The sequence below is a fragment of the Tigriopus californicus genome, chromosome 1 (assembly GCF_007210705.1).
Source record: "Tigriopus californicus strain San Diego chromosome 1, Tcal_SD_v2.1, whole genome shotgun sequence".
Taxonomy (NCBI): domain Eukaryota; kingdom Metazoa; phylum Arthropoda; class Copepoda; order Harpacticoida; family Harpacticidae; genus Tigriopus; species Tigriopus californicus.
Window position 1 is genome coordinate 8,640,564 of NC_081440.1, and position 20,097 is coordinate 8,660,660.

The 20,097-nt window shown below is 41.2% G+C and overlaps 1 protein-coding gene across 2 annotated transcripts; it reads left to right on the forward strand.

The window, feature by feature from the left end:
- The first annotated feature begins 14,261 nt into the window (after window positions 1-14,261).
- LOC131884966 (lysosomal alpha-glucosidase-like) lies at window positions 14,262-19,943 on the forward strand. Of its 2 annotated transcripts, XM_059232874.1 has the most exons (14): window positions 14,262-14,514; window positions 14,591-15,345; window positions 15,407-15,695; window positions 15,766-15,923; window positions 15,994-16,168; window positions 16,241-16,334; window positions 16,398-16,741; window positions 16,810-17,040; window positions 17,114-17,495; window positions 17,913-18,039; window positions 18,152-18,413; window positions 18,497-18,684; window positions 18,782-19,082; window positions 19,153-19,943. In XM_059232874.1, exons 2-14 carry the CDS (start codon window positions 15,011-15,013, stop codon window positions 19,210-19,212), a joined length of 2,946 nt encoding a protein of 981 aa, XP_059088857.1. In that variant the 5' UTR covers window positions 14,262-14,514; window positions 14,591-15,010; the 3' UTR covers window positions 19,213-19,943. The 2 variants fall into 2 exon arrangements, with proteins under 2 accessions (XP_059088857.1, XP_059088865.1); XM_059232882.1 differs by lacking the exon at window positions 14,262-14,514 and having other exon boundaries at window positions 15,172-15,311.
- Window positions 19,944-20,097: the final 154 nt, after the last annotated feature.

Below are 20,097 nucleotides of genomic sequence, written 5' to 3' on the forward strand. Positions count from 1 at the left end.
TAATAATAATTAATAATAGATAATAAAAAATTAATAATAATAAAATTGAATAATAATAATAATAAGATATAATTAATAATAATATAAAAATTAATATTAATTATAATAAAAATAACTATTATATAATAATTTAATAATAATAATTATAATAAAAAATAAAAATAAATATTAAAATTATAATAAATATAAAATAATAATAACAAATAATAATAATAAAAAATATTATATAATAATAAAAAATAATTAATATTAATAATAAAAAAAAAAATAATAAAATAATAATAATAAAAAAAATAATAATAATATAAATAAATTAATAATAAAAAATATTAATAATAATAATAATAATAAAAAAAAAAAAATAATAAATAAAAATAAATAAAAAAAAAATAATAATAATAATAAATAATAATAATAATAATAATAATAATAATAATAATAATAATAATAATAATAATAATAATAATAATAATAATAATAATAATAATAATAATAATAATATAATAATAATAATAATAATAATAATAATAATAATAATAATAATAATAATAATAATAATAATAATAATAATAATAATAATAATAATAATATAATAATAATAATAATAATAATAATAATAATAATATAATAATAATAATAATAATAATAATAATAATAATAATAATAATAATAATAATAATAATAATAATAATAATAATAATAATAATAATAATAATAATAATAATAATAATATATAATAATAATAATAATAATAATAATAATATAATAATAATAATAATATAATTAATAATATTAATTAATAATAATAATAATAATAATAATAATAATAATAATAATAATAATAATAATAATAATAATAATAATAAATAATAATAATAATAATAATATATAATAATAATAATAATAATAATAATAATAATAATAATAATAATAATAATAATAATAATAATAATAATAATAATAAATAATAATAATAATAATAATAATAATAATAATAATAATAATAATAATAATATAATAATAATGATAATAATAATAATAATAATAATAATAATAATAATAATAATATAATAATAATAATAATAATAATAATAATATAATAATAATAATAATAATAATAATAATAATAATAATAATAATAATAATAATAATAATTAATAATAATAATAATAATAATAATAATAATAATAATAATAATAATAATAATAATAATAATAATAATAATAATAATAATAATAATAATAATAATAATAATATAATAATAATAATAATAATAAATAATAATAATAATAATAATAATAATAATAATAATAATAATAATAATAAAAAAATAATAATATAATAATAATAATAATAATAATAATAATAATAATAATAATAATAATAATAATAATAATAATAATAATAATAATAATAATAATAATAATAATAATAATATAATAATAATATAATAATAAAATAATAATTTAATAATATAATAATAATAATAATAATAATAATAATAAATAATAATAATATAATAATAATAATAATAATAATAATAATAATAAAATAATAATAATAATAATAATAATAATAATAATAATAATAGTAATAATAATTAAATAATAATAATAATAATTAATTAATAAACTTTATTGCGACTCTTACCATGTCAGATTGTAGAATGTATAAAATTGTATGTGTAAATATCATACACAAAAATCGATTGATAAAGGAATAACATGGTTAAGACTGATGAAATAGTTGACTAGGAAGTGATATCACAGTGAGTTTGACTAGGATTGGTTCAATGCACATGAAAAAATGGAAGAGGGATGTTGCAGATAATACATAAGCAAGTGGGTAGAGGTAAATGATGAAAATCTTGGTTATTGCAATTAGAATGGGTGGGTCAGATTGAACAGATTCCCGACGTTGATGGCATTGGGCCGGGAGCCGGACAAAGTTGCGTGTCCGCCAATACTCTGGAGGATGACGGGCCAAGGACAATAAGATGTTAGCAAGTCCTTGACCGGGAAGGACAACTTGTGTCCGGACATCACCTACGGAAAGGTCAGGTTCCCAACACTGTTGCCAGCCCGATGGTGAGGGGCTCAGTTTCTCATAGAAAATGCGTCCATGCATTGTTAGCATATTGGGGCACGCACAAGTATTGTTTGAGGAACTTGGTGAAGGTGGCATCGGCGGATTTGAGGGCGGATTGGGCGGAGTTTGGAGCCAAAGGTGAAGGCCCTAAAGGAAAACTGGGGAGTGATGAAGGTCCAGAAGAGTTGAGGACCTATTGGAAGAGGGAGATTCTTGATGGGAAGTCTATTGCAATGGTATCTGATCCTTGGCCTGGCTTTGACTATTGATCATTTGAGATGGTTGGTGAAGGAGAGTGAAGTTGAGAATGTCAAACCGACACAATTAAAATTATTGACAATTTCAATTGGACTATTGTGGATATGGAAAAAGGTGGGAGGCAGACGACCTTTGTTCCGTCCACCAGCCAGGGGTGAAAGGTCCTGACTTATTGAATTCCCGTGGTGAACGGAAACATGGAACTCCTGACCCAAGCACTAGGTAAAAATACCTTGATAGCTCTCAAAGATGGAGAGCACCTAGTACAAGGGCTTAAATTTCTTAGACCTATCTTAAGCCTCCGGTTATAACCCTAATCAGGGCATACGAGCAATAGTTCGAGCTTCCTTTATCAGGGCCTCAAACAATCATTAAATGACTAAGGATACAAATCGCTAGCTACCTCTACTCCCCATTGGTCCCAGATCAATCTCGGTTGTCTGGCATACCTGGGCCAATCTTCAAGGCTAAATATCCTGCAAAATGTGGTCACTATCCTAGGTCTAAACGCGTCTATCAAAGTCGACCTCTACTCTAGAGTCTAACTACTGAATTCTGCTACAAGAGTGATGAACTTTAGGTACAGTTGTTGCATACAAATCACTTGCTACCTCTACTCCCTACGATGCCAGCACGATCTCGGTCGTCTGAGAAATCTAGGCTACTCTTCAAGGCAAACTGTACAGTTCAATCTAATTTATTCATCACAAACACACCGCCTATCAGCTGTCTTGCTCTGGTAAGAAAAGGGGGGAATTGTTGGGCCAATGGAAAAAGGGGACATACTCATATGAAATCAAGGGTTAATAATTACTGCTCGATGTCTGGTGAGATGGTCCAACGGAGATGCTCGGATGACGTCCACTCGACGGGATTGAAGGTCCACTAACAAAGTGACGAAGTGCTGTACTCAGACTCGGCACTTCCCAGGTCCTCTTGCTCTTCTGCACGGCTTCCTGGGTTTCCTACTCCCATATGATGACGATCTCTGTCCTTCGAAACAGTTCCCACTTCTTGACACCACAACAATGACAACGTCCCAGCACTTAGCAATGGCGAGTGCTTCCTCCTTGGAGAGGTTCAAAATCTGACTTCTCTCCTCGAGCTCCAAATTGAGACTTATGTCCTCGATGAAGGGTGATGCGTTACTGTGCTCTCCTTGAGCACGAAAATGTGACTTCTCTCCTGGAGAGATGAAAATGTGACCGTTCTTGTTGAAGACTTTCCCGTGCCACGTTGGTTTCCGCCTCTTGCTCATGGAGGCTAAAATGGGTTGTCCCAGGCTATCGGTGGACGGTGACTGCTTCCTCTATCAACTGTTGCACACAAAACATTGGGCCGGAACTACGTCCAACGGGACATTCCGGAAGATTGGTCGTCATATGCCGTCAGGGGGAGCCGACATTTTGGTAACATCGATCCTTGAGGATGAGATTGCTTATCCAGATCCTCTTCCCCTTCTCAAAATGCTCACGAGAATATCGTTTTTGATGACCGAGGATTTCCTGTTTTCTCCTCCCTTCAAACATGTAGCCGACATTCCTCAACCATGGTTGTAGCTGGGCTGACAAGCCCCTCGGTACTGGAGCTTTTTCTTGGTGATAGGAACGATGTAGAGATTGATTCACACTGAATCACAAAGCTTTTTGATACAACCGGTTCCAGCGACATTTTTCATCTATGATCAAGGGCTGGAGGAGCTACTTGTGATGGATCACGATGTCTTCACGAGCATTAGGGTGGCATTTGGTCGACACCTGACAACAAACGGACTACACGATGGGCAATCCAACAACTTTGTGATTTTCCCAAGATAATAACATACATTATCTTCACATTTTGATAAAAACCGTTCCGGGAACAATCATTCATCTTGTACATCATTTATCCATGTCATATTAGGATGATGTACTCGATTGTGGACGGAACAACCTTTTGAAAATCATGGCCTTCGTCTTCGTCGATGGTATTGACTTGAAAGCCGTTCTCTTGGCAGTAACCGTGGAGTGCATTGATGGCATTTTGCAATTCCACGGCTGAATCAGCCACGAGAACCAGGTCGTTTGCATATTGGAGATATTGTACCATAAAATGGTTAATGGTGGGGCCTTGGTGTGTGAGGGCTTCGGCAGGTCGGACACATAAAGATTGAAAAGCATTGGCAATAGGGATCCCCTACAGAAAGCCAATGGAAATGAAGTAGCAGGGGGATAGATCTCTCTCTTTTGCCCTCCGTTCTTCTTTCTTTCCAACAACATAGATGGAGTCAGCCATCATCTTCATCCATAAGAAGGGGCCCAGGGACATTCCAGACAACCATCGAACAATCGCCCTGGAGATCCCTTTCTTGAAGATGATGTCCACCCTCTTAGCTGCCTGCTTCTCTGGATTGATTCCTCTATGAAATTGTGCGCTCAAACATCAGCAATAAGAGGAGAGTGTATAGAAGCATTCAATAGGGTGGACCAAACGCAGTTATTCCTCAAACTCCAACTGGGGGGAGTTCCGCGTTCAATCTGTGTCCTTCTGTCCAACGTCTATGCTGAACTCAGATGCTCCATTTGTTCTGGTGAGGACCTATCCTCAGAGCTCCATTTTGGGTCCTTTCCTTTTCATCATCTTCATTGCTCCGCTTCAAAAGCTTGGTAGTATTAATGTCAGTACCTCTTCTTATGCTGATGATACAAAAGAGGTAGTTGTTGGGAATGGCCAGGATTCCGGTTGTCTGGTAGAGGTCCTAGACCAAATCTACTTTTGGGTTGCTCCGAGTAACATGGCACTGAATGGAATGAAATTCCGCTCAATGATCTTTGGGTCGAAGCCATTAGACACTCCACTATTAGATGATGAAGGTAAGGGCATTCAACAGGTCTCATCCATGAAGGATTTGGGTGTAGTCCTCCAAGATAATAGAAAGTTCGATGAGCATTGTGATATCCCACCTCAGATACAGTTGGTAGTGTAGCGGACTTTGGAGGTCCGCCAACATTAAGAGTTGGTAGATGCTAGTTGACTAGTTTTATTGACATAGATGCATCAGTGGCTCAGAGCAGGCTCGCCACAGTAGGAACCTAAGTATATTTCATTGTTCTATGTAAATACATAGTGGGCACTGGCAGGATGGTGCACGGTGGTCTGACTCCGTTGGTCGTTCTCGATGTAGTGATCATTCACTTGATATCTCTGTTCCCAATTTGGAATTTCCCTTTTGAGGCATGGAGTCCATGTCTGAGGTTCCAACGGGAGTTAGTGGTGAAAGTCGATTGTTCAGCCGCATCTTGAATATGCCTCTCACATTTGGGCTCCAATTAGTTCAGCAGGTTTGCAAAAGCTTGAGCAGGTCCAAAGATGTTTTACTAGAAACATTAAGAATATGAGAGAGGTCTCGTATTGGGAGATTTTAGATAGGTTGGGATGGTACAGTATTCAGAGAAGGTACGAAAGGAATCTGATACTGTACTACTTCAAAAGCATTCATGAGCTTTGTCCCAACGCAAGATTTAGTGGCCGTAGAGGCTTAACGTGCGTTTTGAGAGCACCTTCAAGACCTTGAGAATCCAGGCTAGTTAAAACAATGGAGTCCAACTATCCTCTTTCTCGGGCTCCTTCATTGTTCAATTTGCTGCTTTCAAATATTCGTAGGGCGTATGTAGGTGTTGATCCAGTAGCAGGATTTGAGTCAGACTGGGACAAGGTTTTTGACTAAATTTCCAGATCAACCTTATATTCAGGGGTTAACCAGATCAGCCAACTCTAAGTCGTTGGTAGATCAAATAATATATATAAATAGAAGTTAAGTAAAGTGAACATATTTCTGCTCTTGAATTGCAATCCCAGTAGCGGAAAGGAAGTCCGCAAAAAAAGTTATTGCAACTCGGAATGCAGATCACTTACACTCATCACATAACTTCATCAACGCAACTTCATCAACTACTTCAAATCTGGCACCTCAAGTGTAAGTGATCTACATTACAAGTAGTAATGTATTGTTTCATCCATACCAGGACAAAATTACTTTGTACGAAGCTGGACCATCATTTGCACCGTTTTGCATCCAAGACCTTTAATTGCATCTTTGTTGTTACAGCTCATCAAGACATCGTTACTTCGGAAAAGTAGCTAGCTTGGAATTACAAACGTTTATGAAATCCACTTGAGAATCGACCGCTACCTCCTTGATACGCAGCTACAAGATAGCTATGGACTCTTGAGATTAAAGCACAAAAGAAACCAGGATGCCCCCAGCGGAAGTTGAGAGCGTAAAGTGCGTCCTCTAGAGCCTAAATTTCAATAGGACGCTCTATATTGGTCCTTGAAAATCATTAAAATGGGGCCTTCTGTTGAAAAACTGAAAACACCAATTAGAATCACAGACAAGTTTTTGTTTTACAAGAATGCATTTATTGGTTGTTCTTTGCCGGAATTATCACTTGAATGTATCTTAAAGCCTATTGCCAACCAAGCCATGCTTCCACTTTTGCCAAGCCAGCATCGCGGGTCTGCTCTTTTATTTCATGAAAGAAAGGAAAAAGAAAGAGCGTGCCCTATGACTCACCATGTAAAGGGACAGTCTCGTCTGCTGAGGCTTTTGCTTGGGCTGTTTGATAATTATTTGCCGTTTTTCTTCGCCATTCGTCTGGAAGCACTGCTCAAGAGGGCGCAACTTTCCATTTCTCGAGACGTGTAAAGTACCGGATCGGATTTGATCTTTGTGAGCTAGCCAAGTTGCGCCACAATCGCGGCAAAAACAAGCATGATTTTAGCACATCCAGTGCTTCCAAATCCTCATTGACAAAATTGTTTGCCATCTTAGGACATTGTTCAATAATTATTTTAAACCATTTAAGTCCAACATTCATTTGCTAAAGATGACATTACATGGCAAGTGACAAAAAAATGCAATAGGAAAAAAATATGTGGTACCAACATTTTGTCATCAGCAAGAAGTATGGTGACACTTACTTCATGGTAGTACCAGAGGGAGCACTAATATAAGCTTTACACTTCTCTATTTTCTCATCCAGAGAACAAGGACCATCCAGGGAACATGGGCCATCAGAAGAGCACGGGCCATCTGAATGTCACGGGCCATCCGAGGAGCACAGGCCATCCAGGGATTCACAGGCCATCCAGAGATTCACGGGCCATTCAGAGATTAATGAGCCATCCAGAGATTCACAGGCATTATTTAGATTCACGGGTCAACCGGGGTTACAAGCTAACTGGGGTTACGGGCCCACAACTGGGCGGATCACGGTGCCAATAGGGCGGATCACGGTGCCAACCTGGCAGATCATGGCGCCATCCAAGTGGGTTATGGTGCCATCCAGGCAGATCATAGCGCCATCTGGGTCACAAGCACAAGGCATCTGCCCTCTGACGAGACGGGCGTCAGATTGCCCACACGCTCCATCCCCTTCCATGGGGAGAGTAATTGGGTGGGCAGCAGCCAGTTTACCCACTGCGCCATGTTGTGAATGCTTCGTGACTGACTTTATTATTCTGACTAGTATGGCTTTTATACATTTGACTAGTATACATGAATGAGGAGGAGCATGCACTCAATCAATTCAACACAGTATTTGAACAAGTCTTCTTGACCAATCAAACAAGATAATCTCTGTTATCATACAAGCTATACTTGAAATCAAGTCATCATTGAGAGGTGCTTCAAACATTGTTTGGTCGCAACCTTTTTGCTTCCATCAGTTGCATGTTTTGTCTGGTAAATTGAGCAGTATATCAAATCTGTATAAATCTGGTTTATTGGGTCTGGTTACGTGGGTCGTTTTTTATGCGTTGGTTGTGGTCAATGGGTTTCTTGATGTGTTGGTGGCCTCCATTTATTGAGCTGTGTCCCATGACATACCAAGGCTAGGTGGTCAAATTTTCCACAGGCCAAACATGTGTTTCTCTTGCTGGGCATGATTTAAGAGAGTGGAAGCTCATGGAGCCGCACTTTGGATATGAATATCTCTGAGTCACCACACTCTGTTGAGCCCATCTAGAGTATGGTCCAACTATTAGACCAACTGGTTTGTTGAACAATTGGGTGGCGTTTCCATGATTGCTATTGTTTAGGACTAAGCTAGCTGGATGCTGAGACAAAGTCTTTGAATAGCATTCCTTAAGATATGGCTTCTTCAAATGACCAATGCTTTTGAATCATGGCATCCCTCAGGTTTTGATTATGAATAAAGGATGAACTGAATTTTCGTCGCCAGTTTGATGGGGCCCCCTTCATTAAATTATCCATAGTCAAAACTGCAAAGAGTGGCGTGTTGGTGGCACCACTCTGCTAACTCTGAGATGGGCCCCTCTGCATTGTGGCATAGTCCGAGAAATTGTACCACGGTTCGTCACCTCGATTGTTTTTGGTTGGTATTGTTTTTGAAGTCTGACCTGGCCATGATTCCTGTGTAGAAAGAACTTTTCTTTGTTCAATGCAGACCAACTGTATATCTTATTGCCTTTTCTTGCCAATAAACTCAGTCATTTGGAGTCGGGATCCTCTAGGATCTGGTCACAGAACACTTCAAAAGTTTCCAACCATTGCTCAAAAGCTTGGGCCCTGACCTCCACATTCATTGGGGTCAAATTTATCCACTCCATGACTGATGGATTTGTCTTCCAGAGTTGTTTGCCACTAAAACAACAGTAGTTGTTGGTCTGGTCTGTTAGTATTCAGCAACTCTATAATCAGTGCAAGTGCGTTTGAGGTAAGTGGTAGAAATTAGCATATACTAGGTTGTGACAGTTTCCATCAAGACCGTGCTGTTTACTAGTGACTGGTTCTCAATTGCGCTGTTTTTTCATATGTCTACTTTCCCTCTTAGCTGCGTCATCTTTATCTACTTCACCATTTATTTTCCTCTTGTCCATTTCAAACGGTTTTTCTTGAGCTGTTGAAAGAATTCCAGAATATTTCTCAATTTTTCGGTCAGGTTTCCGTATTTTGCATTGACATTTCCCAAATAGCCTTGCTTAAATAGCCATAAAAGCTTTATTGATAAGACTTTCAGAAGGTGACAGGACCTGTCTTGATTTGGTATTGCATCTACTTTATTCAATTGCTCTACATGAAAATGACACTCTACCAATCACCTGTCTTGCTCGCGTAATGAAAGAGGGGGTAATTGCTTGACCATAGAAGAGGGAAAACATGCATGGACAGGGCCTACTTTTTGATGAGGCTGATTCTTGCGTCCAACGGAGATCCACGGCGATGACGTCGGTTCGATTGGATTGAAGGTCCAGAATCGAATTGACGGAGTATAACTCAGAAGTTGCACCTGTACTCAGCTCCAGAGACTCTTCAACTCGTCTAGGCTGGCTCGCTGATGTATGCTATGCACTTCCCCAGGTCCTCTTGACGCTGCACGGCTTCCTGGTTCCCGACTCCAATCGTTGACTTTCACTGTCCTTATTCAAAATGGATCGACTGACCTCTCAGCACTCTAACAAAATTGTCCTTCCCTCACCCAACGAGTAGAGCTTCACGATCGGAAGGGTCTTTTCACTTCGGGTGTTCCAACATGACCCTGTTCTCCTTGAGCACGAAAATGTGACTGTCTCCTCGAGCCCCTAATTGTGACTTCTTTGGAGAGGTTCAAAAAACTGACATCTGACCGCAACAGGGATTTTCACATACCAATGCCCAGGGTTGACCTCCTTTCGTCAGGGCAGTCACATTGGTCATCAACGGGTTTCTCGGATTGCCGACAATGGATTATGTCTGCCTCTTTTGTAAGGTGTGGTATGTTGGCCACATCTGACCACCACTGGGTCTGAAGGGCAAAGGGTTGACATTGGGCCGGAACTACGTCCCAATATGACATCCAGGAAGGATTCGGTTGTCTTTTGTCGTCAGGGGCCGACATTTTGGTAACATCGATTCTTGAGGATGAGATTGCTTATTCAGATTCTTTTCCCCCTCTCAAAATAATCACGGGAATATCGTTTTTGGTGAACGAGGATTTTCGCGATTACGTCCGGTCAATTTTTACGCCATGACATGACAAAGAGTGTCAATAAAGATTATTATTATTATCAATTTCTGAGAATCGATTCCTCGAGAGTGTCTTTAAACCTCACAGCTTTCCGAGTCTTACAATGGATTGCGAGCATTGGGCTGGCATTTGATCGACATCTGACCGACAAACGGACTACATGATGGGCAATCCAATGACTTCGTGATTTCCACAACATAATAACATACATTTTCTCAAGACATTTCGATAAACACCGTTCCGTGAACTATCATTAATTCTGTACATCATTTATCCATATTAGGAGGACCCAAGACCCCGTGGTTCAGTCCCTACCATAGTGAGCTGAGGAGTCAAATGCTCCAAAAATTGCGTAGTGCCAAAACGAGCCAAACACCGGAGACTTGGTGGCAATATGTGATATAAAGAATTGCATATCTGAGGAGCGCCGAGTCATCCCACCAATTGTTGGAAGTGGAGAACCTGTTCTCTTCTTCGGCCTCGTACCNAGTCAACTTGCACCATTCGCCCATTGAATTTTCAATAATCGAGTGATTTTGTGCGAGTTTTTTTACAAAACTCTAACAAATGAGCGTGTTTGGTGTGAATCAGTGAACGCACTATCAAATTGGCTCAATACCACAATGCTAATTGCCTAGACAAGCATGTAAAATGGAAAAGATGTCAAAATCCAATGCATGAACAGTGCGGTTTGGCTGGGCATGTTTTCTTTGATTTTACTCCATGGAATGACGTCAGTTGTCCATGAACACGTTTATTTGACTAGCCCTATTGTTTTCCGTTACCACTAAGGACGATGACACTTTTAAGCCCTCCAATCCACACAAAATGTCGCGTATGTTGCACAAGAAGATGATGTAGTCAAATGGTTTTGTAAACAAAAAGATTTCGGATTGCCCAAATCAATTTGAAGTTTATGTCGTGACGCCATTTATTCACCCTCAAAACGCAACAGTCCTTTTCATTCTCCTCTCCCTTCTCTCCTTGCTGACAAACAGAGAAAAAAAGATGCAAGGTATTTTTCGTTGACCAACATATTGCTGATCTAATCAAATACTATAAATACACTACCAGAAATTCTGAGAGACCTTTCAAATTCTAGAAGGTTAAAATTATAGACGCTTTGCTCATCCAAGTAGTGATAAGCGGAGAGCTATAGATGGTATACTTGCAGCAAACCAGCAACTTTTCATAATGATTTTCCATTAAATTGTATTAGAAAATGTTTTGCTTTTAAGGTTAGATTCATTTCAATGAATTTAGATCCGCCTTGGCCGTACAGCAGGTTATTCCTCAAAATCCAAGTGTGGGGAGTTACGCGTTCAATCTGTGTCCTGTTGCCCAACATCTATGCTCCATTCATTCTGGTGAGGACCTATCCCCCTGCTACTTCATTTCCATTGGCTTTCTGTAGGGGGATCCCCTATTGCCAATGCTTTTCAATCTTTATGTGTCCGACCTGCCCGAAGCCCTCACACACCAAGGCCCCACCATTAACCATTTTATGGTACAATATCTCCAATATGCAAACGACCTGGTTCTCGTGGCTGATTCAGCCGTGGAATTGCAAAATGCCATCAATGCACTCCACGGTTACTGCCAAGAGAACGGCTTTCAAGTCAATACCATCGACGAAGACGAAGGCCATGATTTTCCACAAAGGTTGTTCCGTCCACAATCGAGTACATCATCCTAATATGACATGGATAAATGATGTACAAGATGAATGATTGTTCCCGGAACGGTTTTTATCAAAATGTGAAGATAATGTATGTTATTATCTTGGGAAAANGGCAACTCTGACTCAAATTGATTGCGGCGGCAAAATTCAAACTCTCTGTCATTCCAGTGCTATATGTTGGTTTTAATCTCACATTTTAATGCAAAATACCCATCCCTGCGTGTCAACGCTGCATACTGGTTAGATTATAAAGTAGCCGAAATGTTTGTAGTTATTAGCCGGTCAATTGACCTCACTACCATTTTGCCAAACCATTCCAAGAAGTTGGCCAACCTGACCCGTTCCCTCACACTGGATGAGAGCCATTGAAGATATCTAATGCAATATCTTCTAATTGTCTCTTCTACGTTTGAAAACATCGGATCTCAAGATCCAGATAGGACTCAAAACTGAAGAGAAAGGCATGAAAGATCCTTCATTGGTGACAAAGTATCCCCAACTGTGACCCAAGCAGCCTTACTTTTTGCAGCCCAAAGACCGCCCATCCTTATTTCCTAGGACTAGGCCATCCAAATACTAAAGCCCTGACATCAGGACTTGTGAATGTATGCAACCTAGGGAGCTTGATACGGATTCATTAAAACTAAGAAAGAGGTTGACCAGCCTGACCAAGTTGAGATTAATGACATGATTGGACACGCAACAAGTATTTGTGAGTGAGTGTCTCCCAGCTTGCCTGCTTGTGAATCTGTGTAATAGAATGTCAATTGTGTATTTCCTTCACAAGTGTTGTCCCTTGCTCTTATGTGTAATAACTAATATGACTGACCAGGCAAGTTTGTTTGCTCTCAGATCACTGACTAAGATGAATCTTTTCACTGACCATTAGTCCCCACATGGTCAACGGTATTCATGACACCTGAAGAGATCATTAAGAGTTTCTACAATGGTTGTAAAAAGCCTCTATCCCCAGACGGCCATCAGCAACCTGTCTCCAACTTGAGACCTCAAGTAGTGAAACCATACTCCTATTTTCTATTAACTAAAGTGAAGTGTTTGTAATTAGGCCTTGGGACCCCATTCCATAGTTTGAGCCTAAACTTGTAAAGTTGTTGGCCTATGTGGTGACCTGCCTATAACCACATCAATCGCAATGTTCTCCAAAAAATTGGAAGAAATGAAGAAAACCAAAACATGATCAGTGTAACCTTGATACATATTAAATTCATATGAATGATGGGTGTGAACTTTGTGTTGTTTGATCTTTTGATTATGAAATGCATTCGAAAATGTCCATCGAGTTACCTCTTTTTAAATGCATCAGATATATATTTCTGTCAATACAATTTTGTGCAAGAGCTTTGTAACAAAAAAATTCTCACTTGACACTTTTATCTCGTTGTTCAAAAGGACTCTTTTTTTTAAGCCCATACAAACTATATATCATGACCTTTCTTAGATTATACTTTTAATGGCTGAAAGCGTGTGTACTTGCCAAAAGCAACTAGATTTTAGTTCAAGTAATCACCATAAATAGAATGGTGTCGTAGAGGGAGGAATTAAACATTAGAATAGTGTAGTACATTGGCTATGTTACATTTCTGGGCATTTTATACATTATACACCCAGTTTGATAACCACATATCACCAGACAAGGTGATTAATATAACAGTGATAAACGTTATTGATCTGAATACCAAGGTTTTAACAAAACTCGCGTTTTTTGATCTACTGAAGAGCTAGTGCACATTGCCCTTTCGTTGTCTGCCCTCTGAGCACTGTCCACCTCCATGTCTAGAGAACTCCTTGTTTGGACCAATATCTGCCATTTTCTGTCAGGTGGTAGAAAATGGCTTTTATCCTTTTTTCTTATTTATCATGCCTCCTGATTATGACCGTTTCAAGTGTCATGACAGAAGACTCAGAGACACTGTCCTACTTTTCTGTTTCCAAGTCACGTGACCCATGTTCACTTTGAAAGGGGGCGTCAGGGAGGTAAAGCCCTATTCTCTCACTTGTACGTATGTATGTGTTTGGTTTGGGTGCTCAGGGATTTTGTGTAAGGAACAATTTTCATATGAGACCCCAGGGCTCCCCCCCATAAGCCTAAAGCCTTGTCTGCACTGTCCGCACCTAGACGAAGCCGAGGGCGCTGCCTCCTCTCAATGACAAGGCCTACACATTCATTGAGTCATTGTTCGGGTCACCCATTCAATGGCCCTCCTGGTTTCCGTGTTGTGACACTAGACCCACTAGACACTGGCGGAACCGGTTCAGATATCGCGTCTCGCATCCTCATCCTCATTCTCATGCCTTATGATCATTAACAACAACAAGCTCATCAGTTTGAGCCGTTCCAGTCCATCAATCCCTTCAATCTTGTTCTTCTTGTGTTTGTAGCACAACGAGCACAACGAGCGCAACGAGCGCAACCAACCAATCAACTAATCAACCAATGTAGGAAACCAGAGGACTGCTGTGAGTGCTCCATCCATCCAGTAGTTTGACCTCATACGTAGTATATACGTATGATTAGCTTTTATTATCATTTCAGTGAGCACTCGTCTCGCTCACTTCCTGTTCAATCCGACTTTTGAAACACCAATACACCAATACACTGCATGGAAGAGGAGGGGGCGTATCCTCCGTGTGATTTTCGCTCGATTTGAAAGGGACACGGTCTAGTCCATTCATCCCTACCTACCTAGGGACTGGCGTTACCCAGTGTCCTAGAGACCCTAGTCCATCCGTCCATCCGTCCATACAAAGAAAGCGAGATCGTGAGGAATAGAGGATCGCTCGTTTAGCCAACGTCCAGCATCCTACCTACCTTACCTACCTGCAACCGTACCCGCCAGGTGGTACGAAGAGTGGGTAGAGATAAAAGTGGGAGCGTCAGCCAGACAGGCCGACAATCCCAGAGGAAACGGCCACGGCCTGACAGGGAACAGACGGGACCAGACCAAGCAAGACCATGAAGTTTTCCGAACGTTTGACGTCCCAGTGGATCTGGCCCGCTGTCCACCCCGTCCAGCCCCAATATCAAGGACTGACGGATGCCGAAGTCGACAAGGAGACCCGCTCCACCCCTCAGGGCTACCCTTTGTCCCTCATTCTCCTGGCCCTCACGGTGGTGTCTGTCTCGGTTTGGCTGCTCACGTTGTTTGCCATGGCCCCCGGAGCCCCGCTTCCACGGCCCACTCATGTCAAGTTCGAGGACCAGCCGGACTGCCTCGATGATGACGGGCTGTCAGCGGTGGCGGCCGGCCATGCCGGTAATGAATGTGCTGTGTGGTCCAATGAGATGAGGTGGGCTCGGCCTTCCTTGGGTGGGCGTTATTCCTTACCCCAACGCATTGAGCTTTTTCAGGTTTGATTGCTTTCCCCAAGCCGGGGCCAACCGCGATGAATGCCAAGCCCGAGGTTGTTGTTGGCTGGAGCCCAAACTCGAGTCCGACTCCCGACCAAATCCAGCCGACGTACCCTACTGCTTCTATCCGGCCAATTACCGCTCTTATCGTTGGGTCAATTCTACTCAGACGGGTGTAGATGCTTGGGTAGTGCAATATGAAATGACCCAAAAGTCACCCTACCCGGCCGATGTCGTTCTGGTATCCGTGGAAGTTCGAGTGGTGGATCGATCCACGATTCAAGTTAAGGTGCCAATAACGAGAGGGTCCTGCTTGAAGGCTACCGTTCAAAGACCTAAAGACAAAACTTTACGCTTAGATCAAGGATGCAAACCATGCCCGGTACGAGATTCCGGACAGGATGGCCCCAGTCACCTCTAACTCTGATCCCCCAGAGTTGGCCGACGATTTTGTTGTGTCCTTTGTCAAGGACTCGTTCGGGTTCAAGATCTCGCGGAAACACTCCGGCTATGTCTTGTATGGCCAGCCAATGCAATTGCGGATTGATATGATTATTATCTGAGCAAAACTACTTAATTTGTTGCAGGTTTGATTCAGCCAGGATAGGTGGATTCGTTTTTGCCGATCAGTTATTGCAAATTTCTACTCGACTACCTTCAAATCGAATTTTCGGATTGGGCGAAAATCAGGGCACTTTTTTGAAGGATATTAATTGGTCCACTTACACAATGTGGAATTTTGATGACCCCCCGTCACCCCAGGTACTATCTCATTCAAATCTGTTTGGCGAAGGATCCCAAGGAAGTCCACATCGGGTGTATTTTCTACTTTAGGCCACCAATATTTATGGATCACATCCTTTCTACTTAGCATCGGACAAAGAGGGCAGCAGTCATGGCGTGTTCCTCAGGAATAGTAATGCTATGGGTACGATTACAGTGGTAACCGAAATCATTTAGTGCACTGTTGCAATATAGTTTTTTATTTCAGAGGTCATACTCCAACCAACCCCGGCACTAACGTTTCGCGCCATAGGAGGAATTTTGGATTTTTATCTGTTTATCGGACCAAGCCCGATGGAAGTCGTTGAACAATATGCGAACTTGATAGGAAAACCCGCGTTACCGCCGTTTTGGTCATTGGGTTATCATCAGTGCAAATTCGGACAGACGACGCTGAACCAAACTAAGAAGATTTTGCAACAAACCATTGACGCCAAAATACCTATTGATACTCAATGGAATGATTTGGATTACATGGCGCGTCGAAATGACTTCACCTTGGATACGGATCATTTTAAGGACTTACCTGATTTCGTGGCAAAATTGCATGAGGTAAGTGTTGTACTCTTCGGCGGTGGTTAAGTAGCTCGAAAATCTGGAGACGTGGCATTCTGTTCCAGAATGGAATGCATTACGTAACCATCATCGATCCTGGCGTGTCCGGAGGTGAACCTGTGGGATCCTACCCCCCGTATGATCGCGGCATTGAACTAGACATTTTCATGAAAAATTCAACCGGTCAGCCTTTCGTGGGTCGCGTGTGGAATCCGAAGAGCACAGTTTGGCCAGATTTCTTAAATCCAAAGACCATACAATATTGGTCAGAGATGATTCAAGACTTTCATGATCTCGTAAGAATCTACCTAATTCGACGCCTTTATATCAATTGGGCGCGTGACCATGCGGTTATTTTTGCACCACCAGGTGCCAATTGACGGTGCTTGGATTGATATGAATGAGCCCTCCAACTTTTGGTCGGGTCAATTCAACGGTTGTTCTATATCTGAGAGAGGGGGCCATCTCAATCACCCCCCTTATGTCCCGCGGTTCGTGAAAGGACAATCGCTATTCTTCCGAAATATCTGCCCCTCCGCGGTTCATTACGGGAATTACTCCCATTATGATGTTCACAATCTGTTTGGCCACTCTGAGACCGTGGTGACCAATGCCGCCTTACGAAACGTTCGTCCAGGGAAACGCCCTTTTATTATCTCGAGGTCCACGTTTCCGGGTCAAGGACACTATGGCGGACATTGGACCGGAGACATTCACTCGGATTGGGATGCTATGAGGCTAAGTATTGCAGGTAAGACTCTTCGCTGCTTGCATTTCTTTAGTCAGTTGCAGTTGAGAATCTCCTTATAAAGAGATTGAACGTCGTTAGACTGAAGGTCCCGACTCATAAATCAAGGCCGAAAGGTACAAGAAAGAAATGGTTTTGCTCCGAGCTGGTTGCTTCTAATGCCATCCCAGTTCCATTTGGGGTCTGCTCACCCTCTCAAGATGTGCCACTAATTAGCTAGATAATTAATGTTGCCAGATCTTGTAAACTTGTGACGACATATGGAGGATATATCCTCCTTGGCTCCTAATTCACAAGACGGAAAAGGAGGGGCAAAAAAGCAAACTTTCACCCGGAAGGGAGACCTCGAGACTGATTTTTGTGTACGAAAACTTTGTTCCTCTTCTTCAAACGGCTAAACTCCCATTCCATACTCTCAAGGTGTACTGAATTTTAACATGTTTGGCATTCCTCTCGTGGGAGCGGATATTTGTGGCTTCAACGGGAACACGACTGTTCCTCTTTGCCAGAGATGGATGGAACTCGGCGCATTCTATCCGTTTTCCAGGTAATTTTTTTACTTTTTTCCATTTATTCCCAACGCTCGCTCATCGGCCTTGGTCCTTTTCTCCCGGGGAGGGATTCTCAAAATGGAAAACAGCTTTAGCCTCATTTTTCAGGAATCACAACACTCTCGAGGCCTTTGATCAAGACCCCGTGTCTCTTGGACCCGAGGTGGTGAAGGCTGCTCGAAAAGCTTTGGAAATTCGCTACTCCCTGTTGCCTTATCTGTACACGCTGTTTGTTCACGCACATCTGAAAGGCACACCTGTGGCCCAACCGGTGTTCTTTCAGTTCCCACGGGACAAAATGGCCTATTATTTGGGCGAGAGTCAGTTCATGTGGGGTAGCGCCCTGATGATTGCTCCCGTCTTAGAAGAGGTTAGTTGGTCGACAAATGATGGTAGATTGGATTCTGCGTATGCTCATCTGAGAGGGTGCTCGTACACGTGTTTTCCTTTCAGGGCCCAATACATGTGAATTGCTATTTGCCCCAAGGGGTCTGGTACAATTGGGAGACGCACGTTAAATCAGACCATGAAGAAGGGGGTGCCTTTGTGAAGATTCCCGCTCCCCTTGACACGATTCCGCTTTTGGCTCGGGGGGGAAGCATCCTGGTTTTAAAACCTCCTGCTCCTACCACTACAGACAGGTGCGGCATCGCTTATAGTTATTGTTGACGGTGTGCTTAATCGTTTAAGGGCGGGTTGTTTCATGCCTTGCCTCCTCTTATCCTTCTTCAATCGTAGCCGAAGATTGCCATTTCATGCACGAGCTTATGTAAGCTCGAGTGGGAGCGCATCTGGGGATTTGTTCTGGGACGATGGGGACGCGTTGGACTCGTATGATGATGGGTCTGGAGGTCGACATAACCACATCCTCTTTAATCTGACATCCTCACGAGACCTCCAGTCGCAAGTGCGTCACAGAGGGTTTCTGGCTGAGACCATGCTCCTGGATTCGATTTCCATAATCGGTCTGAAATCCAGACCCAATCAAGTGACCTTAGATGGCCGAATCGTTGATTTTTCGTACTCACCCCAGGAGCAAGTAAGTTGGAAATGATCTCTGAGCTTCGTGTTTGCACCATTCAAGTGATGTTCGTCGACATTTTTTAAAGCTATTAGAGGTCCATTCTCTGAACGTGGACCTGCTCCAGCCATTCCGAATGGAACTCTAATCCCCATCCTCTTCGCGTTGTGTCCCTCATCTTCTGGGATATTATTCATCCATCCATCTGTCCATCCATCCATCCATCCATCTACCAACCAACCAACCAACCAACTATCCCTCCCTCCCTCCTTCTTTCCTCCATCAACCCGTTCGTTTATGCTCTCGGTGGCCTTTCTTCCTTCGGTCCATGCTTCTGTCCGTGTGTCCGCCTGTTCGGAGGTTCGCCTGTCTATGTGTTAGCGGCCTGTTTCGGCTTTTACAAAAGCTGATTTGGATGACGTCTTTTCGGTTCTTCACTTCTTCTACACATATCATTCAACTACTCTACATACTTCACCTCCCCAGAGAGGAGGACGCTAGAAAGGAAAACACGGCACATACTCGCACATGAATGAGCAAGAGCTCGCTCCTCAGACACCCTACTTTGTTAGGCCACGTCGCCAACGGTTTGATCCTGGGAAGGAATGCTCTTGGTCCACTCCTTATGTAAACAAAGCGTACGTACTGAGGGTGGTTAGATGCGTTGAGGCCTCCCCCCGGCCCGAAAAAAACTCCCAAATGATTGTGCTATCGAAAAGACGAGGAACCAAACATCTGAGGTCTCATCAGAATCAGAAACTGTCGAACTTACATTGATAAATTACAATTGTCAGAAAGCTTGCCTCATCGACAAATATTATTTGACGACCTGATATGTGATGACTCCGAAACCCCAATAAATTCCATCCTTAAAATGTGTCCAGGGAAGCTTGTCTCACTTACGATTTCCAGAGAAGCATTGGGCGAGTGAATGTGCACATTGCTTTGAGTAACAAAAAAGTTCCCATCTACCCAAGCAGAGAAGGCAAAACAATACTTCTACTTCTCTTAGACTTTGTCGGGTTCTGAAAAG